General features: G+C 44.0%; 1 protein-coding gene across 2 annotated transcripts in view; it reads left to right on the forward strand.

Annotated features, from left to right (window-relative positions):
• The first annotated feature begins 1,337 nt into the window (after nt 1-1,337).
• The window catches only part of LOC129698120 (radixin), a 78,381-nt gene continuing 51,753 nt past the window's right edge, over nt 1,338-27,965 (forward strand). The window contains exons 1-2 of one of the 2 annotated variants that reach the window (XM_055637006.1): nt 1,338-1,477; nt 2,827-2,896. In XM_055637006.1, coding sequence (XP_055492981.1) covers nt 2,885-2,896 — 12 coding nt within the window. In that variant the 5' untranslated portion in view covers nt 1,338-1,477; nt 2,827-2,884. Of the gene's footprint in view, nt 1,478-2,557; nt 2,713-2,826; nt 2,897-27,965 lie in introns of those variants that run through there. The other variant, XM_055637007.1, reaches the window with a different exon arrangement.

Consider the following 27,965-nt stretch of genomic DNA (forward strand, 5'->3'; position numbering starts at 1 on the left):
TGGTGGCGCAGCAAGAAGTTGCTGCCTTACAGCAAAATGCAGTGCCAGAGACCTGGGTTCGATCCTGACTATGGGTGCTGTCTGTATGGAGTTTGTATGTTCTCCCCGTGATCTGTGTGTGCTTTCTCAGAGATCTTCTGTTTCCTCCCACACTCCAAAGAAGTGACAGGTTTGATTAATTGACTTGATAAAATGTAAAAAAATTGTCCAGTGCTGAATGATGCTCTATCTAGAACTTTTCAGCATACTACATCCAGATCCAGATTCAGGTTGGAGGAGGTGCATGTGAATCTCTGCCTGAAAGGACTCAGCAGGTCGGGCAACATCTTTGAAAACGTTTAAGTCTGAAGAAGGGTCACGACCCGAAATGTCACCCATCATGAGTTACTCCATCATTTTGTGTCTATCTTCGGTATAAACCAGCATCTGCAGTTCCTTCCTACACATCTCTGGAGAACATGGATCGGTGATGTTTCTGGTCGAGACACTTCTTCAGACCATGCCAGAATCTGCAGTAGCATTCGTGCGTGATAGAACAATGGGTGTTCTTAGTTCTGCTCTTATTTTTGACATCGTTACTGTTCATTAATCATGTCTTGCGCAGTCAGAATAGCCCGCAGTGCCTGTTCCCAAACTTGCGACATGTGGCCGGGCGAACTGGGAATTAGTCTGGGCAGCCCAAGTTAGGAACCTATGTTCTGATTACTTAAAATTGTTACTGTCGATGGATTTAGTTGCATCAAATTGCATGTTTTAAAACAGTAATTAAAATAAAACGCTTTCAATTATGTTCTTGACAATCTTTTCTACTGGGAATGTGGTTATGCAAATATAGGAAGATCTTTTCACATATATATTAGTAAAACAAAAGGCGAATAAATAATTGGCAAAATCTCCATGAAATGCAAAATAAAACAGCAGGTGCTAGAGTTTGCAGATGCCCGCTTGCAGATCCTACTTTTCACATATGCGGCAGGTAGGTTTGGGGATTCGTTTGCTGCCAAGCAAAGGTAAAAAGACTAAATATTGAACAGAAATCAATTTGCATCCTTCCCTGGCCTGGGAACGAGTCCGAGCGCCGCAGGTGCTGAAGAAGTAGCCGAACAGATAAGCGGTGGCCGGAACACTGGGTGATCGGAGCGCACTGTCACCGGGTCATTGGCACAGCTTCCATTGCTCCAGGCCAGCTCCCTCGGTCACCTCTGGCATCGCTGCACCGTCTCAGTTTACAGGGAGTAGGGGAGGGGGCGGGCAGGGGGAGGGGGGCGCAGGCAGGCAGGCAGCGCCAAGTAGCCGACGGCGGCACAGAGATGTGTCAGAGGCGACCACGCCTTGCACTCGCTGGCGGCCATGTTGCGATCCTCCCGCTGAAAATTGCATCGCTTCATCATCAATAGCAGAGAAATTTGAGAAGGACAATTTGTTTGGGAGTTCTTTTCCTCACGTGACCTCTAGAGAGGTCGGTTTTTACGCCCAGGTAAATTCTGCTTCTATTTTTGCCTTACTTCAAGAGCAAAGCCAGTAACGCGTGTAAGGAATTCCCTGCCCCAATGCTTCTCCCTTGTCTCAGGCCTTGAAGGTATTAATGAAGCCGGGTCTTACCGCTACATTCCTCTGCTCACAGACAACTTCTTCAAATGACCGTGGAAAAAAAACAACACATAGACCCGAGGCAGCGATGCTGCTGCACCCGCTGAGTTTCTCCAGCTTTTTTGTGTACCTTACCAATAATAACATTGCACTGAACTCTGTTCAGTATTGAATTGGTAACATTGCGTCTGCTTTTTTGTTTCAATGTTGAAACATGGCAACAAACCGGTTGAGTAAGACTTTGAACTGCAACAGTTGAATGAACGGGTATATTTGGAAACTTCAGGACAAAGAGATCAATCACATTGTGGAATATCTACTTGTGTGTTATTTATGTCGTTTTTTGTCGTGCATTAAAATCAGCACGATTATCAATATTGTTTTCAACCCTTTTAAAACTATTTAAACTGTTTAGTGCGTGTAAGTGTAGAACTAATTATTTCACGTTATTCAAATCCTGGCTTGTGACAATATTGTTTCGTACGAAGTGCAATTATAACATTAAATTTGACACGGATACTTAACAAAAAATTGCATTCTCCCGCAAGTAAAGAGGTGTTACTGTGTCAGTCTATTGAATGTACTACGCCAGCATCATTTTCTTTGCTCTTTATGTTATCGGAACAGAAAAATAGATTCGTGCAAAAAATATCTATTTAATGGTGAATCTGTTATTTTTATGATGGTGCCTTTATTTAAATACTTGTTCATCTTAGTTTGGTATATTTCCCTGCGCTGATTTCTGAGTGCCCTTCCCTTGCTTAAACCTGTCCGTAAGCGCCAAATAATAAATTAAAACCCAAGTTTGTGTTCACTCCTGTTAAATCAAATTGGACAATCCCTGGGAACGTGGAGATCCCGCCTTCCGGCAGCTCTGATTGGTTTGGTGAAACCGTTACTGTTGCCAGTTGTACCACCAGCCAATGGGTGGTGGAGGTCGAGGCGAGCAGCCGGCGAGTGGCGGGGGTGGCCTTGGAGGCGTAAGTCGCCCATGCCGCCCCTCTACCGTCCTCAATGGCCGCGCCGACCATCAATCTCATTTAACGTGTTGCCGTTTTCGTTTGCCGACTCGGAGGAAAAAAAACGACGCAGCCGCCAATCAGTAAGCGAGAGCTGAGCTAGGTAATTATTTAATGCAACGTACTGTACAGATATCTTGTAATTCAGAGTATAATTAAACAAAGCATGTAATTGATACTTTGCATTTAGCTCTTTTCTATTTGATGTACTCAACAGACAGGGGGGGATTACATTGACTCTATCGTGCTTGTCTGCTGGCGAGGAAGGAGACAAAATGCCGAAGCCGGTAGGTAAACCTTTGGTATTTAGTTGAATTACTTTTACATACAGTTAACTAACGCAATTCTGAGATGCTACGTGTTTGTCGGCTTTTGCCATTATTGGTCGTTGGAAGGTGATATTTTGTAGATTGACCTGATGGGTTGTGTGGAAGGGGCGATTCCTCCTGTTTATGCAGGTGATTCATATTAGAACATACGAAATATAAAACGGGAGTTTAAGTTGTTCGGTATTTTCATATGATTATGGCTGATGTTCTATCTCAGCGTCTCTATGCACCAACCCCGTATTCCACCAGTCTATACATGATTACAATCAAGCCAACTGAATTCCAGCAGCTCTCCTCAGCTCGCATGGCAGATGCAGTTCAATGTGGATAAATGTGAGGTTATCCACTTCGGTGGCAAGAACAGGGGCAGATTATTATCTGAATGGGGTCAAGTTAGGAAAAAGGGAAGTATAACGAGATCTGGGTCTCCTTGTACATCAGTCACTGAAAGTAAGTATGTAGGTACAGCAGGCAGTGAAGAAAGCTAATGCCTTCATAACAAGATAAGTTAAGTACAGGAGCAAATGGGTCCTTCTGCAGTTTAACAGGGCCCTGGTGAGACCACCTGGAGTATTGTGTGCCGTTTTAGTCACCAAATTTGAGGAATTTGCTAGATTCCTAGAGTGCAGCCTAGGTTCACAAGGTTATTTCCTGGCATAGCTGGACTGTCATATGTTGAAAGAATGGAGCGACTGGGCTTGTCTACACTAGAATTTAGGATGAGAAGGGATCTTATTGAAACATATAAGATTATTAAGGGATTGGACATGCTGGAGACGGGATACTGGGGGAGTATGGAACCAAGGTCCACAGTTTAAGAATAAAGGGTAGGCCATTTAGAATGGAGATGAGGAAAAACTTCTTCACCCAGAGAACTGTGAATCTGTGGAATTTTCTGCCTCTGAAGCCAGTGGAGGCTGATTATTTGGATGCTTGCAAGAGAGAGTTAGATCGAGCTCTTAAAGATAGTGGAGTTATAACAGGTATTGATTGTGGATGATCAGCCATGATCACAGTGAATGGCGGTGCTAGCTCAAAGGGCCAAATGGCCTACTCCTGCATCTGTTGTCTATTGTAGAAATATCATCTTGGCTGCCCTGAGTGGCTGACTACTCATTTTGAGATCATGACCCCCTCTTTCTAGGTACCCCAATTTGGGGAATTATCATTACTGCATCTGTTCAAAAAGAAACTAGACACAAAATGCTGGAGTAAGTCAGTGGGTCAGGCATCATCTCTGGAGAAAAATGCAGAGGTGACGTTTTGTGTCAACTACAGATGCTGGTTTACAAAAAAAACGGCAGTGCTGAAATAACTCAATGGGTCAGGGTGCATCTCTGGAGAAGTTAGATACAAAATGCTTGAGTAACTCAGCGGGACAGGCAGCATCTCTGGGTAGAAGATATGGGTGATGTTTCGTGTCAAAACCCTTCTTCAGACAGAACCAGAGGAGAGGGAGGCACAGAAGCATACAGAGATAACATTAAATCAGGGGGACAGTCGGACTGGTCAGAGAACTAGGAAGGGGAGGGAAGAAGGCAGAGGGAAAGCAAGGATTACTTGAAGTTCGAGAAGTCAATATTCATACTACTGGGGTGTAAGCTGCCTGATTAAATTTTATCTCTGTATGCTTTGTTGTCACCTTCTCCAAGCTAACAATGATCTATTCTACATTTTCCTTGAGCACCATCTCCTTTGATGTCTCTTTTTCACACCTTACCCTTCCTTATCTGTGCGTCTCCCTCTCCCCTGACTCTCAGTCTGAAGGAGGGACTCAACCTGAAATGTCACCCATTCCTTCTATCAAGTGATGTTATGCTGCCTGTCCCGCTGAGTTACTCCAGCATTTTGTGTCTATCTTCTGTGTAAACCAACATCTGCAGTTCCTTCTGAAGCATCTCTGGAGAAAATGGACAGGTGATGTTTTGGGATGGTTCTCAACCTGAAATGACACCTATCCATGTTCTCCAGAGATGCTGTCTGACCCTTTGCATTATGTCAGCACTGTCATTTTATTAACATATAACATCTATGTTATCTGGTGATGACAAATCAATTTTTATTATTTATAGTTACACTACATAACTTTGCATGGTTTAAAATGCATCTTCTAATGCTTGGCTTCCTCTTGGCCTTCTGCTCCATGGCTTGTGGTCTCAACTCCTCTCGTCCATTCAAGTAATTGTGGAACAAATTTGGTAAATTACTGTGAAATGATGTGCCTTTGCTACAGTGTAGTATACAAAGTTGAACACGCTTTCATTTGTGCTGTAGCATGATGTTTCATGGAGTCATACTCATAGAGTTGTACAGCATGGAAATGGGCCCTTCAGCCCAACTCTGGTCTGCAGTTTATGCTTCACCTCTTGCTTTCCAAACCCTGGGATCAGAGGGATTAAAGTGCAGATAATGCTCTGTTGCATCCATAATCACAGAGTTTTGTGCATCATCTCTATTCTCCACATTGATTACATTACCCACTTCACTCTCCCTCATACCTTGAATAAAATCAAATTGGTCAATGTTATTTTCCATTTTAAACCAAAAACCTGCATTGTTTTTTCTTTCTATCCGTTCTTGGCCATTCGTTCTTGGTTTAGTTTCTCATAATTTTTGTATTTTTAAAAGCTCTTCCCCATTGACTTGTCAGGGGTCGGCAACCTATGGCCTCTTGGTCGAATGCGGCCAGCAACCTGAAATCATCCGGCCCACAGGTATACATATATTTTTTTGCCCATAATCATCCGGCCCGCAGACCTTCGTCGTCTCCGGTACCTCCCGAGGCCGCAGCGCCCAGGCATGGTGACGCAAGCAGGCCTGCGCTGATGGCCGCAATGGCAGAGCAGACTAGCACTGAGCTCTGGCTGTACCGCATCCTGCACAAAGCCGCTGGCACAGCCGCGCAACTTCTGTGATCCGGGGCGGGATGGGGGCGGGATCCATGTGTACATCCGCTCACAGACATGCATACTGGTCCCTATGCAGAACAAGGTTACAGACCCCTGACTTAAGTTAAAATTTCTAGGTTTCCCCATTTTCTTTCTCAACAAGGATTTAACTATTTCAATGCACGAACTCTGTCCCAAATCAAAATCGTTTTTTATTACCTGTGGAATTTTTATTGCTTATTTCAACTCAAGATGCACCTGTCGCAACCAAATGACTTACTGACCTTTCTGCTAACCCTATGGTTTTTATGTCTGTTAGTCATTGGATTAGTTTAAAAATTAGTTCTATCAAAGGTTTTCTTAAAATGCTAGTCACAGGAACCCTTGATGCTGGAAACGCGAGTTAGGCAGCATCTGTGGATGACAAGTTCGGTGGCGTTTCGGATCTGAAATGAAGTCCCAACCCGAAATGTTGACTGTCCATGTTCTCCAGGGATGCTGCCTGAACTACTGTGTTACTCCAGTGCTCTATTTACTTTTCTTTAAGAACAAAGCACTTTGTTTCAGTGTAAACTGAAGGAGCATTATATCCACTTTATGTGCCATTGATGCAAGGTTATTTTGCATCAAATGCCAAATAGCCAACTTGTACATCACTATTAGTACTATATCTGTATTGTGATCTAATATTTTGCCCTACCTGTACTGAAGGTTGTGTATGAAGGAACTGCAGATGCTGGTTTAAACCAGAAGGTCTGAAGAAGGGTCTCGACCTGAAACGTTACCCATTCCTTCTCTCCAGAGATACTGCCTGTCCCGCTGAGTTACTCCAGCATTTTGTGTCTATCTTTTGTACTGAAGGCTGGACTGACACTTGTCTGAATCCAGTCATGTATCTTCATTCAATGCTACAGTCTGCTGTGTTTTGAATTAATTAATTGTTGAGTAAGGAAAGACAGAAATTAACTACCACAAGGATTCTTAATTTTTTTAAGAAAACATTTATTTTCTTGAAAATACAACATGTTTCACAAAGCAGTAATTGGTGTAATTTTTGAGTGCTTAGTGTCTTTTGAAATGAAACGAACAAATCTGACCATTTGGAGTAATTGTCATGGAAACTGCAGTGTCTCCAATGGCTGTAGCAAGAGGAAATTGTCAAAACTCGTAACTAGAATTTTGTGAGACGATTAAAATAAATAAGTAAAAATAACACCTGCTTTTATTCCACATATAAGGTGTTTTTTTGGAGCATGAAGACTTAATTTAATCCAATGAGTGCCGGTCTAGTGATATATTACTCTGTACTTGTCAAAACTTGAAGTAGCTGCAAATTTGAATTTGATAGAAGGGTTAATAGTTGCTTAAGCAAAATATTTTTAAAATCCCCATAATTATGTTGCAGCTTCCAAATTGGAAGCTTTTTAAAATGCGCTATTGGGTAGACTGATTTTTATAGGACACTTTCTGAAATGACCTTTAGTTTCCTGTCAGCATCTTCTTGATTGTTCTTGTACATGCTTTGTGCACATAATTTATTCCAGCAATCTTCAGCCAAGCAGAGTGTCAGTCAAGACTTTCTTATGTTTGCCTCGGTGATTTCTCGGTGAACTATTCCTGATGTTCTTGGCTCTAGGTTTTCAATTGGAGGTGCCGTGGGTATTGGGGTCATTGGTGTATTGTTGAGGTTTGAATAGCTGCAGTTGCAATACTATTAATATCTTTGAACTGCATGTGCATAAATGTGTACTTAAAATGAATATTACAAATAAAATGAATGTATTAGAAACATTTAAACTTTTTTTCCCCCAGGATTCTGTCATCCTAGAAATATATATTTATACAGGAATACGTAGTTTCTAGAAATTAAGTTATCTTGTGACTTCATCAGAAAGTTGGGGGAAGGGGTGGCTGGAGGGTAGTAAATCAAGGAGCGTTGTGTTCCAGGTTTGGTAGATATTCTATAAATGACATAATTGGGTACAGAAGGAAATTATCATTAGGGTGCAATGAGAATAACATGTTAATATGGATAATGGTCGTTTTCCTGCTAGTGTAACATTCATGGACACTGCTTTGGTTTTGATTGTTTTGTGATATATCACTCTGTGAAATTGTTCTTGGTCTAGAGCTTGTGCATTTTCTTTTAAATGAGGCAACCTTCGTCTGTTCGTAATGATGACAAATATTTGGCATTGACAATCTTTCTCAATCTGGCTGACCACAACGTCAGGATTTTGGTGCTGAAATCCTGCTGTAACTGTCAGTGACCATTCACTGCCCCTCCCTCTCTGTGCTGTGTTGTTTTTCTTTGTAATCAATGGAATAGGGAATTTGACACATTTTGGGTGCTTGCAAATGGAAAATACCCTTTTGCCATTTTGAATTCTCTATCAATCTCTATTAACCGCTTAGTAAGCACTCTGGCCCAGAGAGAGTAGACAAAAATGCTGGGGAAACTCAGTGGGCAAGGCAGCATCTATGGAGTGAAACTCAGCGGGTGAGGCAGCATCTCTGGCCCTAGAGAAGTAATTTTGGGTTGATTTTTTAAATTCAAAGTCAAACTTGAAGTTTTTGCTACTTCAATCACCTTTAACTTGAGCATGGTTCAATTTTTATTATGCACCTTCTAAAAATGTTTAGTTTATTGTTGCATGCACCGAGGTACAGTGAAAACTTTTGTCACGTGCTAACCAGTCTTTCAAAGTATTTAATGATGGTGGATGTCAAAGCCCCTGGACGGTAGCTGTTTGGGCTTGAGATCTTGCTTTTCTTCTGCACTGGGATGAATGTGGTTGTCTTGAAGCAGGTCAGAACGGAGTAGGGAGAGATTAAAGATGTTTGTGAATACTCCCGCTAGCTGGTCCATGCAACTACTAAGGCCACGGCCAATTGCTTTCTGTGGGTTCGCCCTCTGGAAGGCTCATCTAACCTCTGCAACTGTGACCCTGAGAAATGGCACACCTGAGTCTGAAGGGATGGGTGTGATCACCCTTTTGGCCTTCTGCTCAAAGAAAGCATAAAAAGCATTCAGGTCATCAGGTAGGGTCGCACAATCATCAATGATGTTGCCTGACATCTCTTTGTAGCCAGTTATCGTATATCAGATCATAGTTATTGGTTAAGCTGCGCTTTATCCTTCCGGGTTTGTTGTCCAAGCTAGTGGATCACTCGCGTCCACCAGTTTGTGTGGGAACTGCAGATGCTGGTTTAAATCGAAGGTAGGCACAAAATGCTGGAGTAACACGGTGGGACAGGCAGCATCTCTGGAGAGAAAGAATGGGTGACGTTTCAGGTCGAGATCCTTCTTCAGACTGAATTTCCACTAGTTCTTTTGTGCTTGGCCATTCTGTTAGAATGCTGGGATCCCATTGGAATGGTGCTTGGCATCAAATGGCAAGTTCTTACCGTAAACTCTTAAATATTTTTGGGTGGTTCTCTTGAATTTGGTGGCAAACCTGTTTCACTGCAGGCCTTGTGACTCGTTGATTCTGCTATTTGGTGCGTTGTCACGCACGTATGGGAAGGAATTTGATTTGTGCTCTTCTTTAGCTGGAATTTGTATGTACTGTCTTTGCTTTGAGTAAGCATGAATGAGCTATAATGTGCGGCCCTGTCCATGTGGTGTTTGGTGTTTCACTAAACTCCTTCGCTCAGTCCGCCTTGGCCTACGTGATCTTCTGGTTGCCAAACACCAACTCTCTTTCCCACTCCTCCACTGCCCTTTCTGCCCTGGGCCTCCTCCATCGTCAGAGGGAGGCCAAATGCAAATTGGAGAACAGCATCTCTTATTTCGCTTGGGCAGCTTGCAACCCAGTGCTATGAATATTGATTTTTATAACTTCAAGTAACCCTTGCATCCCCTCTCTCCGTCCCTCCCCCCCGCCCTAGTCGTCGTACTAGTCTCATTGTCATTCTGTTGAGTTTCACTGTTTGTATAACTTGTTATCACTTACCCCCACAGCCAATAGTGGACCATTTAGGCTCCACCTTTCCTTGAACATCGTTACTTTTTGTATATATTTGTTCTATATCACTGTCTATCTTATTTCCCATTACCCAGACTCTGTTTGACAAAGAAACGTCTCGTATTCCTTTTCTCCAGAGATGCTGTCTCACCCGCTTAGTTACTGCAGCTTTTTGTATCTATCTCTGGTGTTTATTACAACTTGAAGTTAAACATACAACTGGTCTGGGTGACCCAATCAAAAAGATCTGATGGAACTTTTAACAAATTTTGAGATTTATTTGAGGTTATTTGCATTACTTTAGTGTGAAGCAAGTTCCCTCTTACAAGAGTATCTTGGCTAAGATGATTATGTTATATTGTGATGTGGTTAAATTAATTAAAATCTGTTTTGGTGCCTTTTTCAGGGAATAAAATTGAATATTTCAACAAATTAATCTGCTCGATATTATTCGTCTTTTGCATCCATCTGAGAAAGCTAATTTGAATTTCTTTGGGATGGGCACTAAATGTTGTCAGTATCCAGGAAAGAAATAAAGTTTAAGGTCCCAGCTAAAAAGAAGGGTAGCAGCTGCCATATCCCCAGTCATATGTTCATCGCTGGAACTTCTGGAAAACATGGACACTTGTATCAGTCTCTCCTATTTATTAACTGTAGCTCCGGCTTCCACACCATAATTCAACAAAACTCTTCTCCAAACTTATGGACCTAGGGCTTTGCATCCCCCCCCCCCCCCTCTGCAACTGGATCTTCTATTACCCGGCCCATATGCCACAATCAGAAGGATGGGCATCAAAACAACCTCAATTATAATTCTGAGCACTGGTGCCATGCACAGATGCATTATCCGCCCCTTACAGTAATCCCTACACACTCGTGACTGTCCTTGACGTGGGAAGTGGTGTATGTTTTCCAGAATCCTGTATTGAAATTACTTGTTAGAGGGTGGCGTTATACTCTAGGAGTAAAGTGGGGGGCCTCTTCTGTTGCTGGTTTTGTGTAATTCCCAACTTCTTGCATGCTTCAGTGACTGAATTGATGGTGGCTTGAAACTCTGCCTCTTGATGTATCCAGGCGCAAATTTGCTTTTGAATGGGGGGGTGGGGCGGGAACCTGGTCTTCAGACCTCAGGCACTGCATGTTGAGCAGTTTTCCATTGGTCTTCTAGATTTGGCTCCACTCCAGCAGGATGCTTGTTGAAGGTGAGTTTAAGGGCTTGCTTGACACTGCAAATTGATCCAAATCCCCTGGAAGGATGAGCAAACCTGCATCAGCATTCCCTCCCAGACCAATGTTACCTGTCTTTAGACTCTAATTGGACTCTGTTGGCTCTAATGGTAAGGCTACATATCTTCCCTTTCGAGCTCTGTAGTGGAAGATACTAACAGATTTGGTTTACTTTAGCAATAGAGCGTGGAATTAGGCCCTTTGGCCCACCGAGTTCCCGCCGACCAACAATCACCCTTGCACAAGTTCTATGGTATCCCACTTTCGCATCCTACACACTAGGGGCTATTTGCAGAAGTCAATTAACCTACAAACGTGCACGTCTTTGGAATGTGGGAGGAAACCAGAGGACCTGGAAAAAACCCCACATGGTCACAGAGAACACACAGAACTCTGTACAGACAGCACCCGTAGTCAGGATCGAACCCGGATCTCTGGTGCTGTGAGTCAGCAACTTGATCACTGTGCCACTGTGCTGTCCCATGAACACAGGACAAGCTTCCAGGGTATTTGCATAGCAGTCATCAAACTTGGCAATGTTTCTACTGATTTGCGTGACCATTTCAAGTGGGGAAGGAGCATCTGACGGGCATTGGCCGGTCCATGTGTTGCGCCAACAGAACAGCCCAGCTATAAAGGTGGAAGGAGCTGGCCACATCAAAGTGCCCCGTGAGGCCTTACACCATCCATGGAAAATATTGCAGATCACTGATTCAATTGCAATATCCCGACTGGAAGTGAATGCTCCCCAGGCTCTCTAATGTCTAACAGTAAAAATATTAAAATATCTGCATTGTCCCAAAGCACTTTCTACTTAAATTTTAATGGAATATAATTTTTTTAAATGGTGGAAAATCAACATGATAAGGTCCCAAAAGCAATTTTGGTGTTGAAGTTTCTGTTAATATTGAATGAGGATGTATTGTGCTGCAATAACACTCGCACCAGTCTTTCAAATGGAGCAATGAGAACTTTACATAAGTCTGGAACTTAAGTTTAGGTTTAGCAAAGACTGCACCATAGATAGTGTAGCACTCTTACTGTTCCACACTGGTGCCCAGAAATAGATTTTGGAGTTTTTATCTCAAATGGAACCTGAGCTCCGAACCTCAAACGCGGGTGAGTTGATACCGTAGAACTCTTGGTCAATATAACTTGGCTAATTGTTGGCGATTTAAAGCACAAAGGTTTAGTTGTTTTAGTTTCTTGTCGCATGTACCTAGGTACAGTGAAAATCTTTTTGTTTTGCACTAACCAGTTAGTGGAAGGTCTATACATGGTTACAATCAAGCCATCCACAGTGTACAGATACAAGATAAAGGGAATAATATTTAGTGCAAGATAAAGTCCAGTGCAAAGGTTTGTTTCCTGCATTTATAACGGTGATTGAGTTTGATGTATTTATTTGTAGCTGTAAAGAGTTTTGGGGCATTTGTTGTTAACTGTGCCAATTAAATGCAAGTACCTATCGAGCAACAGTTGTATAGTAATTCTGTAAGGTTTGTTAATGCTGATTGCCCATGTGGTTGAATGTACTTGTGAAATGTTGTTCTTCATCAACTGGTAATTGCATACTTTAGCCAAACCTGGGCATAAAGAAACTAAGTTCATGAATCATTCTGTCACCTGAGAATTTCCACTACGGGCCTCTTGCTAACAGATTTCTGTTATTGTGGACGGACCTACTGATGGCTGCTTTGCCAGCCCTAGCTCGTGCTTACAGCCCTGGCTGCCCACGCCACTCGCAGCTCGCACTGCCTTCTTGACTGGACCCATTGTTGGCCCACACATCTTCCTCGCTGCTTCCAGACCACACCTACTAATGCCTCCATTCGAGCCCCCCCTCCGGCCGAGACCATTGACTCCACCGATCGTCGCTGCCTTGACTGTGTATGAAGAAGGGTCTCGACCTGAAGGGTCTCAACCTATCCATGTTCTCCAGAGATGCTGTCTTACCTGCTGTTACTCCAGCATTTTTTGACGTTTTGAGTCGCGACCTCCTGACCTGAAGGGTCTCGACCCGAAACTCCATGTTCTCCACAGATGCTGCCTGCCTACTGAGTTTCTCCAGCTGCTCTCCTTTTTGCTATTATTCAACTGCCTGGCATCAACTTATTTACATACTATTGCCTTTTTTCTAGATATTAGGCCAGAGTCCATTGCAATCAGTCTGAAGAACTGTATTCAGTCACGTGTGGGTAAGGAAACCGGAACATCACCTACCATTTCAGAGTTGATTAGTTAGTGATTTCTCTTGTAGAGCAGTACTGAAAATGATAAGGGCATAAGAATGTACTGTGGGTGGGAATCTTCAATGTCCATCACCAACAGTGACCAGACAGCGATGCCCCACCGGAGACTGGCTGAGCCCTGAAGGACATGTTGCCAATCTAGGTCTGCAGCTGTTGGTGAGTGAAACAATATGTGGGATCTACACCTGGAACTCTCTGTGACCGTGTGGGTTTAATCTCCCCTGGTGTCTAGATGAGTTGTGGAATGTAGCTGGAGTTGATGGGGGAATAGTGTGAAATACAATGGGACTGGGTGGGAGTATGGTCAGCAAGAGACTTTGAGCAGAAGAGCCTGTTCCTATGCTTTGTCCCTGTAATCTGGCTTGGCACATTGTTCACTCATCCAATACTATTTAGCCAGGTGAACAAACTTGGCTCGATGACTTGTCTGGTGAGGCTTGATGTGAGCAGGCTGCAGTATGTGACTACTTGCCAAAGAACAAAGATAGCATACAATACACAGTCAAGTGATCTCATAACCATCTGGTTATGTCCAATTAAGCAGCCAACAAGAGTAGGGGGCTCCAAGAATATCCCGGCTTCAATGGTGTGGAGTAACATAAGAGGGCTGAAAAGAAGGATAAAGTATTTGTAGCCACTTTCAGCTAGAACTATCGAGTCGAATGGTCCTTCAAGTAAGATCTCCACCATCTTGGCACCAATCTCCAAGCAACTTGATTCTCTGTGATATCCAGAAACCTAGAAGCATAGGTGCAGGAGTAGGCCATTCAGCCCTTCGAGCCAGCACCGCCATTCAATATGATCATAGCTGATCATCTAAAATCAGTACCCCGTTCCTGCTGAAAGTACTGTGTTTGAGTTTAGTTTATTATGATGTGTACTAAGATACAGTGAAAAGCCTTTGTGTGCTAATCAGTCAGCGGAAAGATAACACATGATTACAATCGAGCCATCCGCAGTGTACAGACGCGTTATAAAGTGAAGAACATATAGTGCAAGATATAGTCGGTAAAGTCTAATGGAGATAGGCCGAGGGTCTCCACAATGAGGTAGATAGTAGTTCAGGAATGCTCTTGTTGGTAGGATGATTCAATTGCCTGATAACAGCTGGGAATAAACTGTCTTTGAATCTGGAGGTGTGCATTTTCATACTTGTATACCTTTTGTCTGATGGGAGAGGGGTGAAGAGGGAGCGGCCAGGATGAGACTCGTACTTGATTATGCTGGTGGCCTTGAGCATGAGGTGTAAATGGAGTCGATGGAAGGGAGGTTGTGGGATGGTCTGGGCTGCATCTGCCATTCTCTGCAATTTCTTTATATAGTAAAGGCTCTAGAACCCAGCCACATCGCAGCTACAGTATGTTGACGTACATCACAACTAGACATGCATCTCTATCCAAGTTGTTCCAGTATAGTTCAAACACTGGTATTTACCTAATGTAGAAACTTGCCCCGTTATGCCCAGTGCACAAAGAAAGGGCAAATGTAATCTGGCTACTGCCCAATTGGCCAACTCTCCATCAGCAAAATTGTGGAAGCCATCATCAACCTTGCTATCAATGATAAAAAAAAAAGGAACTGCAGATTCTGCTTTACAAAAATAGACACAACATGCTGGAGTAATACAATAGTCTGTAGAGATACTGTGGAAACAGGCCCTTTGTTCTGCCTGATCTGCCACAACCGCTAATCACCCCCATACTACACACTGAGGGCCAATTTTGCTACTTGCCAAAGCCAATTAACCTACAAACCTGTATGTCTTTGGAGTGTGGGAGTAAACCGGAGGACACCCACACAATTGCAAGGAGAACGTACAAACTCTATACAGACAGCATCTGTATTCGGGATTGAACATGGGTCTCTGGTGCAGTAAGGCAGCAAATCTACTGTTGTGCCACTGTGCCACCCTATCAGGCAGCATGAATGGCCCCTACCAGAAATGTCACCAATCCATGTTCTTCAGAGATACTGCCTGACCTACAGAGTTACTGCAGCACTTTGTCTTTTTTTGCTATCAACGATACTCGCTGTATCTGCTGTTTGACCTGCTCACAGCCATTTTGTGAATATCACCGTGTGAATTGAAGGGACTGAAGACTAAATACTGTGATGGTGGGGATCATGGGTGGCAGCAAAGATGGACCATCTGCTTGGTACCTTTGGCTGAATATGGTTGCATAAGCTTCAGCCTGGTCTTCAGCCCTTCAGTTGTTGAGGGTGAGGGTGTTCCTTCCATGAACTATTTGACTGACCATTATGCTTTGTGATATAGCAGGACTGCAGTATTTTCATCTAGACTTTCTGTGGGACTACTTTAAAAAAAACTGGGTACATGTGGTATATTTGAATGCGCTTCAAGCATCAATGGGTATGAGAGAGATTAAGGATGTGGTGTTTGAGAGGGCAGGATTTTTTTTTGCTTTGTGGTGTTTGAGGGTGGCACAGTGGTGCAGCAGTAGAGTTGCTGCTTTGCAGCACCAGAGATGTGTGTTCTAGTCTGAATATGGGTGCTGTCTATATGGAGTTTTTATGTTCTCCCTGGTACTGTGGGTTTTCTCTGGGTGCTCCAGTTTCCACCCGCATTCCAAAGACATGCTGATTTGTAGGGTAATTGGCTCCTGTAAATTGTTCTTGGTGTGGAGGATGGAATTAGTTTACAGGTAGTGGTTGGTTGGTTGGTGTGGACTTGAGGGGCCAAAGGGCCTGTTTCCATGTTGTATCTCTAAACTAAACTGAAGGAGCTCAGCCATGATCTGATTGAAAGGTGGAATAGAATGTAAAGGTTTATTTTTCTGTTTGTTTCTTTACTCATTGTCCTAATCCTTTGGCTTGATTGTAAAAATTGAGTTATGAACCCACAAAGCCATTAGGTTATAGGTTGTGGTGGTGTGCATTCCTTGGGTTGGTTGTTCCACAGTGGACAAGCCCCCAGGAATGTTCCACAGTGCCTGACGGTAATCAAATCTGCGGCCAAGTCCAATTTATTGTCATTTGCACAAGGAAGGCGAGGTCGAGGTACAATGCAAATATATCTGTTCTTGGTCTAGTGCCACAGATCACAAATTAATGTGTCCCGTGTTTGAAGAGACGACTGTCTTCACAGGGACTGGGTACATCCACAAATGCACATCACGTGCAGATAAATTTGAGTAGATTCTCTTTGCTTCATGCACTGCTTGCCATCGATCGACTCTGGCAGGAGAGTCCCTCCTGGTGTCTGGCTATTTCAAAGCACTTTGTATTGGTGTATTAAGCACTTTGCATCTACTTCATTGGTGACTCTTGGACTTTCATTAATCAGACTTTACTGGATTTTATCTTGCACTCCACATTGTACCCTTTATCCTGTATCTGTACACTGTAGCCAGCTTGATTTGTAATTGTGTACATAGTCTTTCAGCTGATTGGTTAGCATGCAACGAAGACCTGTTCACTGTACCTCGGTACATGTGACATTCAACTAAAGTAACTAATGAGATCTTTGACACTGTCGTCAATTGGTTGGGGGGTGGAGAAGGAAGAAGATTAGTTTGCATGATGGAGTGGGCTGTATCCACAATTTTCTGCAACTTCTTGTGGTCTTAGAGTTGTTGCCAGACCATGCTGTGACACATCCTGGTGGGATGCTTTCTATGGTGCATCTGTAGAAGTTTGTCCAGGGCAAATTGTTGGTGATATTTACACCTAGGAACTTTAAATTCTTGACATGCTCCACACTGGCAAGTGATTTTGGTCTTCTGAATATTTGATCGTTGCTTATCCAGAATTGGATGATGGCATATGAAACTGGTGTTATGGAAATAATTGAGATGCCCACCCCACCCATACCATGGTCATTTGTACACAGAAATAATAGTTCTTCAATGCAAACTGAATGAGGTAATTGGATAATGTGCATTTTTTTGTAAAATGAATTTGACCAGAATAGGAGTTAGCTACTTGGATGAAATCTTGCTTAATTATTGCTACACATGCTTTTCCCAGTGCTGTATTTTGTGACTTATTGTAACCTCTAGGATCATAAACCTATTGAGTGTGGTTATTTTGAATCTTGGAAATCCTTGTATTTTCTTGCTTTACTCAGGAAAATATTTCCTTGAACACTTAGAACTACTTAGAGCTGAATGCACGGGACACCGCTTTCAGGTCAGGCGATGCTTGAGCCTACAGTTCATCCAGGGCTAACCTGAAGAGGGGCATCAAGAAGGCCAAGCACTGCCATAAGCTCAGGATTGAGGAGCACTTCAACAACAACTCCGACCCCCGACGCATGTGTCAAGGCATCCAGGCCATCACGGACTATAGACCCACCAACACCACCCCCACATCCAGCAATGCCTCCTTCCTTGAGGAGCTTAACCACTTTTATGGCCGCTTCGACAGGGACAATCTAGAGATGGCCATCAAGGCTGTGCTCCCTGTCGATCACCAGCCCCTCGCACTCACCCCCTACGACGTGTACGTGGCACTGGGCAGGACTAATGCACGTAAGGCTGCTGGCCATGACGGCATCCCCGGGCGCGTGCTCGGGGCCTGTGCTGCGCAGCTGACAGATGGCTGGACTGACATCTTCAACCTGTCACTTGCCCAAGCAGTTGTGCCCATGTGCCTTAAAACCACCTCCATCGTGCCGCTGCCAAAAACCATCACTGCGGCAAGCCTCAACGACTTCCGCCCAGTTGCACTTACCCCCGTCATCACCAAGTGCTTCGAGAGGCTGGTCCTGGCACACCTCAAAAGCTGTCTACCCCCCACACTGGATCCCTATCAGTTTGCCTACCGCAAGAACAGGAGTACAGAGGATGCCATCTCAATGGCACTTCACTCCGCCCTCTCCCACCTCAACAACAGAGACACTTGCGTAAGAATGCTGTTCATCGATTACAGCTCGGCATTCAACACCATCATACCCGCTAAACTGATCACCAAACTCGGTGACCTGGGCATCGACCACTCCCTCTGCAACTGGATACTGGACAAGCACACCTCTTCAACCCTCACCCTGAACACCAGCGTTCCACAGGGCTGTGTGCTGAGCCCCCTCCTCTACTCCCTCTTCACCTACGACTGCACACCTGTACATGGTACTAACGCCATCATCAAGTATGCAGATGATACAACGGTGATTGGCCTCATCAGCAACAGCGATGAGTCGGCCTATAGGGAGGAGGTCCAGCTCCTAGCAGCATGGTGCGCTGACAACAACCTGGCCCTTAACTCCAAGAAGACCAAGGAACTCATTGTAGACTTCAGGAAGTCTAGGTGCGGCACGCACACCCCCATCCACATTAATGGGACGGAGGTGGAACGTGTTTTCAGGTTCCTGGGGGATCAACATCTCCGATGACCTCTCTTGGATCCACAATCCCTCAACTCTCGTCAAGAAGGCTCACCAGCGTCTCTTTTTCCTGAGGAGACTGAAGAAGGTCCATCTGTCGTCTCAGATCCTGGTAAACTTCTACAGCTGCACCATCGAGAGCATCCTTACCAACTGCATCACAGTATGGTATGGCAACTGCTCTGTCTCCGACCGGAAAGCACTGCAGAGGGCGGTGAAAATTGCCCAACACATCACCGGTTCCTCACTCCCCTACATTGAGTCGGTCCAAAGCAAGCGTTGTCTGCGAAGGGCGCTCAGCATCGCCAAGGACCGCTTTCACCCCAACCACAGACTGTTTACCCTCCTACCATCCGGGAGGCGCTACAGGTCTCTCCGTTGCCGGACCAGCAGGTCCAGGAACGGCTTCATCCCTGCGGCTGTTACACTACTCAACACTGTACCTCGGTGATTGCCAATCACCCCCCCCCCCCGGGCACTCCTCCCACCAGGAAAAAAAAATACTATGACTGTTTGCACGTAAATAGATTTATTTATTGCTCATATTTATGTCGCTCTTCTAGGGAGATGCTAACTGCATTTTGTTGTCTCTGTACTGTACACTGCACAATGACTGTAAAGTTGAATCTGAATACAGTCTATCATTATTATGGACCTCTTTATAACAGATATTGGATGGAGCCACCCCACAGTAATCTGACACCACCATCTCTAAGAACACGGGCTGCATTTAGACTTTAGAGATACAACGGAAACTGACACATCAGGTCTGCACTGACCAGCCATCCCACAGTATCTGACACTAACTATCCTACACACTCGGGCCAATTTTAAAACTTACTGGAGCCTTTGAAATCTGGGAGGCAACCGGAGAAAACCCACTTGCTCACAGTGGGAACGTACAAGCTCTGTACAGACAGCACCCACAGTACGGATCGAACCCGGGTCTCTGGGATGCTATAGAAATTGACAAGCAATTGCTTTGATCGTTACTTGTGCAATGATACTGTTAAACAATGTAACAAACAGCCTTTAGTATTTTTAGCTAGCAGCAACATAAAGACACTTTTAGCTTTTAAAAAGAACTTTGGAAGGAGAAACAGAGTTACCATTTACCCTGAACTCCTGTCAAGCAATTGGCTGAGGGAGCCTCATTTAAAGCAGGACAGGCTTTCCGTGCCCTACCTTAATGGGCCTGTCCCACTTAGGCGAGATTTCAGGCGACTGAAAAACCGGTGTCCGAGTGAAATTCACACGGTGCAAAGCCAATGTGATACAGACACTCACCGCGATGAACAGGAAGGTTGGTGCTGTAATTAAGACGGTGAAAGCACAGTGTACGGGAAAGGTCATGTAAGTCCTTTAAAAGGCCGGTGGGGGGAAGAAAAGAAGGAGTGGCGACAACTTTTAAGAAGCCAGGAATACACGGCTGTGAAGCTCGGCGGACATTAACATTACCGGTCGGTTATCCTTGGATCTGAAAACTACTGTTTATGGGTTTTTCCCCCCCCAATGAGCCAATGAAATTCATAGGTCAGCACTGACTACAACCTACGACAACCTTCGACCTCCTGGTGACCCACTACCACTGCACCAACGGCACGAGAATTCTCGCTACTCTCCTTGGTGACTTCATCTTGGTTGCTGCTAATTTTTCAACATGTTATGGGCCTGTGCCACTTGCGCAACTACAGGAGACTGTGGTGACCACATGGTCTATGAAGGCGACTGCCCGGCAACCACCTGCGAACATGTGGTGGCCATGTGGTGACCGCATAGTCTCCTGCAGTAGCCATAACACACCAGACCTCCCATTTTGGTCTCGATCTCAGAATGCGGGAATGAGGAGTAGGTTATTGCTGTTCCCCAGCTGCGTTGGACAAGGTGGTTCTGGGTGGCGTTCTTGGGCTGCTGCACTCCGTGTGGTGAGGGTCCCACTGGGCTCTCAGTGATGGGGCTCCAGGTTTCTGACCTGACGCCCGGGCACTGATGTCAATGGGGGGGAAACTTTTATTCTGTTATAGTGGACAATGGGCAATCATGAACACCACCAACCCCCAACCATAGTCTGTTATAACAAGGGTTATCTGTAGTTCCCTTAAAACATTGTGTGCTAATGCAATCTGTGGTGTTCCTATCTAATTATAACAGCTGCCCTGGAGTCCCATTAGCAGATTTTATAATCGTCCGTGATGACCTTGGTAACGCCACCTGCAAGGCTTTGGGACTGGTGCTTTTGTAGCGTGTTTATGAATAGCATCAGAAGTAGCACAGTGCAAGTGTACTGCATATCTCAGCAAGTTTGCTTGGTTCTTTTCCAGGGACTGCGCTGGAAGGGTACTAAGAATCTGTAGTAATATTGTATGTTAGGGCTGGTTATGCAGAAATTGGGCATTATTATTAAAATATACCTAGATAAGAGACACTTTTTTTACATTAGTCTGGGCCGTTTGCTAGATGTTCTGCCTGTTTCATCATCTTGACGCAAAGCCGATTTAATATCTTTCAAAAAAAAATTGTGGAGGAGTTCATAAAAAATCTGGCCCAAAGTGCCTGCTGTAATGGCCTACTTTGGATTTCCATGTGTGTAGAGTCCCAAAATGGTAGTCCCTGGACAGGAAGGGCAGTGACTTGCTGGAGCGAGGGATTTGGAGGCTCCTTGCATTGTCAGGAGCTGTCATTTAAAAAACAAAAAACAAATTGGTCTCGTAGAGAGGGGAACTCAAAGTTTATTTTAATCTACCTTTTTAATTTTGTTGCTTTGAATTTATTTGTTACTACTTGACTTTGGAGATTCAGTGCAGAAACAGGCCTTTTGACCCACAGAGTCCATGCCGATCAGCCCTGTACACTAACACTATCCTGAACAATAGGGACATTTTTCAATTTTACTGATGCCAATTACCCTACAAATCTGTAGTCTTTGGAGTGTGGGAAGAAACTGGAGCACCTGGAGAAAACCTATGCAGTCACGGAGAACATACAAGCTCCATACAGACAGCAATCGCAGCCAGATTCGTACACGGATCTTTGGAGCAGTGAGGCAGCAACTCTACTGCTGCACCACTGTGCCACCCCTTCTGTGATGACAATGGGAATCATCAAGGTATTGGTTTGTTATTGCGACATGTACTGAGATACAGTGGAAAGCATTGGTTGTGTGCTATCTAGTCAAATTATACCACACAAATTGAAAGTTTCCTAAATCTGTGATGTGTAAGTTTGCGTTTCCCACTGGAGCCGTGCAATATCTTGTGTGTAGGCACTCGGATACAGAGAACTGCTTTTTTCTGCCCCCCACATCAGATAATAAGTCTGGGCAGTGAGTCTTATTGCTCTGGAACCAGTCCAATGTGTTTTGTAGAACTTTGTGTTGTTGATGTTTAGTTTGTAAAATTTAAAGTATGGGGATGTAAAACCTATTCTTTAAAAAGTTAATGAGATGCTGACAAAATCAATTGTGATTGCAGCTGTTAAAAAATACACGAACTGGAAGACTGTCTACCAGTTTAAAACTCTTAATTGAGTAACCCTTTTAAGTACAATTGTATTATACAGTTTGGAGGTATTTTTCTGGTATTTGATCATCTTTCAATTGCTTTGATACTATATGGATCATTTAAACTAAAAGTGCTTGATTAAACAGAAGACCTCGTGGAGAGGGAGCCCATTTATTGTGTCTTTACCCCCACAGACAGATAGCTCACCCTCGCGGCGCAGAGTGACTGAATATTTTGCCTCAAACTTCCCAATATATTCACAGTTTAGTTGGTCACACTATATAAATCTTGAATATCAGTCAGCCTTGCAACAAAGATAACTGTCCAGGGGGGGTCTGTTACGTAGTCGGGATTGAACCCGGGTCTCTGGTGCAGTAAGGCAGCAACTACAGCTGCGCCACTGTGGCACCCTAGTCTTTCTGCCCAAGTCATTCCCAATCAGCTAATCAGACTTGGATGCATTGAATTGGTGTTCATGGTCCTGTCATAGTGTACCTTCTGTGGGGTCCCAGTCACTACACTCCTTTGTCTTTCTGCTTTACCTCAATGAAATAAACACTGGGCACATTTTCCCATTTTGACAAATCTTTAGCTGCCAGAAATTAATTGACTAGTTTTGCTTTGTCTTCACATCCCTAAGGTCCATTACTGATATTGAACACCTCCACATAAAGTGCTTTCTTTTTCTTATTCTTCCGCACTTGGCCTGCAATCTACCTAGAATTTCTGCACAAGCATCAATAAAAATACAGTATTAGCGACTGGGACTGCAGTAATGCTCGCCTATATTTGGGATTTGGTGCTGGACTGACAGAGTATTAATCCTATTAATATTCCAATTCATATTAAATTCTTTTTTTAAAGATGGTATGCTGTATTTTGGACATTGCGTGCCATACCCTCCTGGATTGAATTGCGAAATGTAGCAGTAGCCATTTCTTCACCCACCAGGTGAACATTGAATTGTGAAAGAAATTCACTTGGAGGAAAATAGATTTGCCATTCTTGAATTTGGTGCATCATTTTCTAAACCTTCAACATCGCCATTTTAAAACTGCTGTGATGTTGTCATGTAATTGAGCCAAGAATAGCCACTGTCATTTCTATATAGCCCATAGTCTTGGATGTTCCCCTTGGCTCAGTGGCTGAAATGAATACAATATTGAACGTAATGCCGACCAGAACTTAAACTGCACAACCAATTTTTAATTAGAGCTGGGGAGTTGAATTTTTCAATTTTGCAGCACAGATAACACTGAGTTATGGCTAAAACACAAAGCTGGGTCAGATAGCATCTGGGGAGGGAAATGGACAGGCAACATCAAGGGTTGGAGCCTGCTTTGGACTGATTCGATCAACCTGGCCACTGGCACTGTACCTACCTGCTTCAAGCATGTGGTGGTCCAGCCACTCCTGGGGAAAAAAACCTAACCTCGACCCCACCTTGCCAAGCAACTACAGACCCATTTCTGAACTGCCTTTCCTCTCAAAAGTCCTTGAAAAGGTAATTTTAAGTCGACTTATGCCTCACCTTCACCAAAACACTATCCTGGAAACTTTCCAATCGGGTTTCAGGGCACACCACAGCACAGAGTCTGCCTTGTTGAAGGTACATAATGACCTACTGCTCACCATTGACTCCAGCGACTGTGCAATCCTGCTCCTTCTCGACCTCAACGCAGCATTTGATACTGTCGACCACACCATCCTAATTGACCGTCTCTGGTACGGGGTTGGTATTGATGGCACTGCCCTGAGCTGGTTCATCTCCTACCTCAAAGGTAGGAGTTTCTCGACTAACATAGACAACTCTTTCTCATCCCCAGCTAATCTCTGCTGTGGGGTTCCACAAGTTTCCATCCTTGGCCCCATTCCCGTCTCCATGTATATGCTCCCCTTAGGCCGTCTTGAAAGGCACTGCATTTCCTTCCATTGCTACGCAGACAATACACAACTCTATCTCCCCCTGAAGCCCAAAAATCAATCAAATCTGCCTAACCATATCCGCTGCCTCGAGAATATAAAGTGCTGGATGGCCCAGAACTTCCTCCAACTAAACGAGAGTAAGTCTGAGGTCATCCTTCTCGGCCCCTCTGACTCAATCAAAATGATAGCAGGCAGCCTTGGAAGCCCTACCCCACTACTCAAACCTCACGTCAAATATCTCGGCGTGATATTTGATTCGGCACTGAAATTTGACAAACGAGTCAATGCCGTGGTAAAAGCTAGCTTCTTTCAGCTTCGGACTATAGCTAAAATAAAACAATTCCTCCTCTTTGATGACCTCGAAAAGATTGTCCACACATTTACCTCCTCCCGCCTAGATTACTGCAACTCTCTTTACACTGGCATCAGCCAATCTTCCCTGTCCCACCTGCAACTGGTCCAAAATGCCGCAGCGAGACTCCTGACGGGCACCCGAAAAAGGGACCACATCACCCCGATCCTGGCCTCTCTCCACTGGCTCCCTGTGCGTTTCCGTATACATTTCAAGACCCTCCTCTATGTCTACAAAGCCCTCAATGGGCTTGCCCCCTCCTACATTAAAAGTCTTCTCACCCACCACTCCATCTCCAGGTCCCTCAGATCGGCCGACTTGGGGCTGTTGAATATCCCGCAGTCTAGGCATAAGCTTAGGGGCGACCGCACCTTTGCGGTTGCAGCTCCTAGACTGTGGAACCGCATCCCCCTTCCCATCAGAACTGCTCCCTCCATCGACTCTTTTAAGTCGAGACTAAAAACTTATCTATACTCCCAAGCCTTTCCTGACGTCCACTGAGCGAGGGCTATATGTATATATATATGTAGTTTGTTTGTTTATACTATTCTTATAACAAATGTAAAGCACTTTGGCCAATGAGAGTTGTTTATTAAATGTGCTATATAAATAAATGTGACTTGACTTGAATCTGAAGAAGGGTCTTGACCTGAAATGTTATCTGATGCTGTCTGACCTGCTGAGTTCCTTCAGCACTTTGCCTTGCTCAAGGTTCCAGCATCGGCAGTTTCTTGTGTCTCCCGTATTGTTGTTACAGCAATAATACAGCAGGGTAACAGCAATTTGTCCACAACAAATTCAAAAATCCCAGAATTGATATGGGAGGGGGGAGGGAGAGAGGAAGGGGAAAGTTTTTCCTAAAAACTCTGGAATCTGTTTTCTGGAATTCAACCCTGCCGGCACAATACAGGTGCTGCATATACAAGTTTCTCTTGTCTCGTAAGCTATCAAGACCCATCTTGAGACCAAGTCTGGGGAAAGAGGAACAAGAGATATACAGTGGCTTGCAAAAGTTTTCATACCCCTTGAACTTTTCCACATTTTGACACGTTACAACCACAAACGTAAATGTATTTTATTGGGATTTTATGTGAAAGACCAACACAAAGTGGTGCATAATTGTGAAGTGGAAGGAAAATGATACATGGTTTTCAAATTTTTTTACAAATAAAAAACTGAAAAGTGTGGCGTGCAAAAGTATTCAGCCCCCCTGAGTCAATACTGTGTAGAACCACCTTTCGTTGCAATTCCAGCTGCAAGTCTTTTGGGGTATGTCTCTACCAGCTTTGCACATCTAGAGACTACATTTTTGCCCATTCTTCTTTGCAAAATAAATCAAGCTCAGTCAGATTGGATGGAGAGCATCTGTGAACAGCAATTTTCAAGTCTTGCCAGAGATTCTCAATTGGATTTAGGTCTGGACTTTGACTGGGCCATTCTAACACATGAATATGCTTTGATCTAAACCATTCCATTGTAGCTCTGGCTGTATGTTTAGGGTCGTTGTCCTGCTGGAAGGTGAACCTTCGCCCCAGTCTCAAGTCTTTTGCAGACTCTTAACAGGTTTTCTTCCAAGATTGCCCTGTATTTGGCTCCATCCATCTTCCCATCAACTCTGACCAGCTTCCCTGTCCCTGCTGAAGAAAAGCATCCCCACAGCATGATGCTGCCATCACCATGTTTCACAGTGGGGATGGTGTGTTCAGGGTGATGTGCAGTGTTAGTTTTCCGTCACACATAGCGTTTTGCATTTAGGCCAAAAGCTTCAATTTTGGTCTCATCTGACCAGAGCACCTTCCTCCACATGTTTGCTGTGTCCCCCACATGGCTTGTGGCAAACTACAAACGGGACTTCTTATGGCTTATTTTTTTCAACAATGGTTTTCTTCTTGCCACTCTTCCATAAAGGCCCGATTTGTGGAGTGCACGACTAACAGTTGGCCTGTGGACAGATTCTCTCACCTGAGCTGTGGATCTCTGCAGCTCCTCCAGAGTTACCATGCCTTGGCTGCTTCTCCGATCAATGCTCTCCTTGCCCGGCCTGTCAGTTTATGTGGACGGCCATGTCTTGGTAGGTTTGAAGTTGTGCCATACTCTTTCCATTTTCGGATGATGGATTGAACAATGCTCCGTGAGATGTTCAAAGCTTGGGATATTTTTTTATAACCTAACTCTGCTTTAAACTTCTCCACAACTTTATCCCTGACCTGTCTGGTGTGTTCCTTGGGCTTCATGATGCTGTTTGTTCACTAATGTTCTCTAACAAACCTCTGAGGCCTTCACAGGACAGCTGTATTTATACTGAGATTAGATTACACACGTGGACTCTATTTACTAATTAGGTGACTTCTGAAGGCAATTGGTTGCACTGGATTTTATTTAGGGGTATCAGAGTAAAGGGGGCTGAATACTTTTGCACGCCACACTTTTCAGTTTTTTATTTGTAAAAAAATTTGAAAACCATGTATCATTTCCCTTCCACTTCACAATTATGCACCGCTTTGTGTTGGTTTATCACATAAAATCCCAATAAAATACATTTACGTTTGTGGTTGTAACATGACACAATGTGGAAAAGTTCAAGGGGTATGAAAACTTTTGCAAGCCACTGTAGATGGCACATAGAGCAAATGAGTGAAAGATATGCAAAAAGCAAAGATGATCAAGGCAAGGTGGGCCTGCAATGGTCCATTGTTGGTTATGGAGTTGGTGATAACGAGTTATACTGAAACATATACAGAAACTCAACAGGACGTCAGTGTAATGAGTGACGACTAGGGTGGGTGAGGGATGGAGAGAGGGGATTGAAGGGTTACCCTGATATCAACTTCTGATTGGTATCAGCTTTTGGGTTCTTCCTTGTAAGAATGCTATTATTCTGTTGGTAAACTTTGACATTTATGTGCCTGTTAACTGCTAATGGAATCCAATTACTGGCATTGCCTGATGTATACAGAGTACAACCAGTCATTGAGGATATTGTAGCACATATTCCCCTGAGACCAGCTGATTGAAAGACGAGGGATCAAATTGAAGACTTGCCTTGTTTGGCTACTTGTGTGCTTTGTAACATTGTGGATGAACCAGTTTCATTCAATGTGACTGACTATAGTCAGACTCTGAAATGAAAATTGATCCATATTTGTTTTGCGTATAGTTTCTGTGCAGATTGCAAAATGTGTGTACACATGTAAATATTTAGTCATTTGATACTTTCCTCAAAAGCGGTTCATAGAATTAGTAGTAGAATTTGTACAACTGTGTTTTACCATTTCCCAACCAGTAACCATTGTGAAGCAACTAAGTTACAGAGAAAGGTTGAACAAGTTAGGGCTTTATTCTTTGGAGCGCAGAAGGTTAAGGGGGGACTTGATAGAGGTTTTTAAAATGATGAGAGGGATAGACAGAGTTGACGTGGAAAAGCTTTTCCCACTGAGAGTAGGGAAGATTCAAACAAGGGGACATGACATGAGAATTAAGGGACTGAAGTTTAGGGGTAACATGAGGTGGAACTTCTTTACTCGGAGAGTGGTAGCTGTGTGGAATGAGCTTCCAGTGAAGGTGGTGGAGGCA

The sequence above is a fragment of the Leucoraja erinacea genome, chromosome 6, assembly GCF_028641065.1.
Source record: "Leucoraja erinacea ecotype New England chromosome 6, Leri_hhj_1, whole genome shotgun sequence".
Taxonomy (NCBI): Eukaryota; Metazoa; Chordata; class Chondrichthyes; order Rajiformes; family Rajidae; genus Leucoraja; species Leucoraja erinaceus.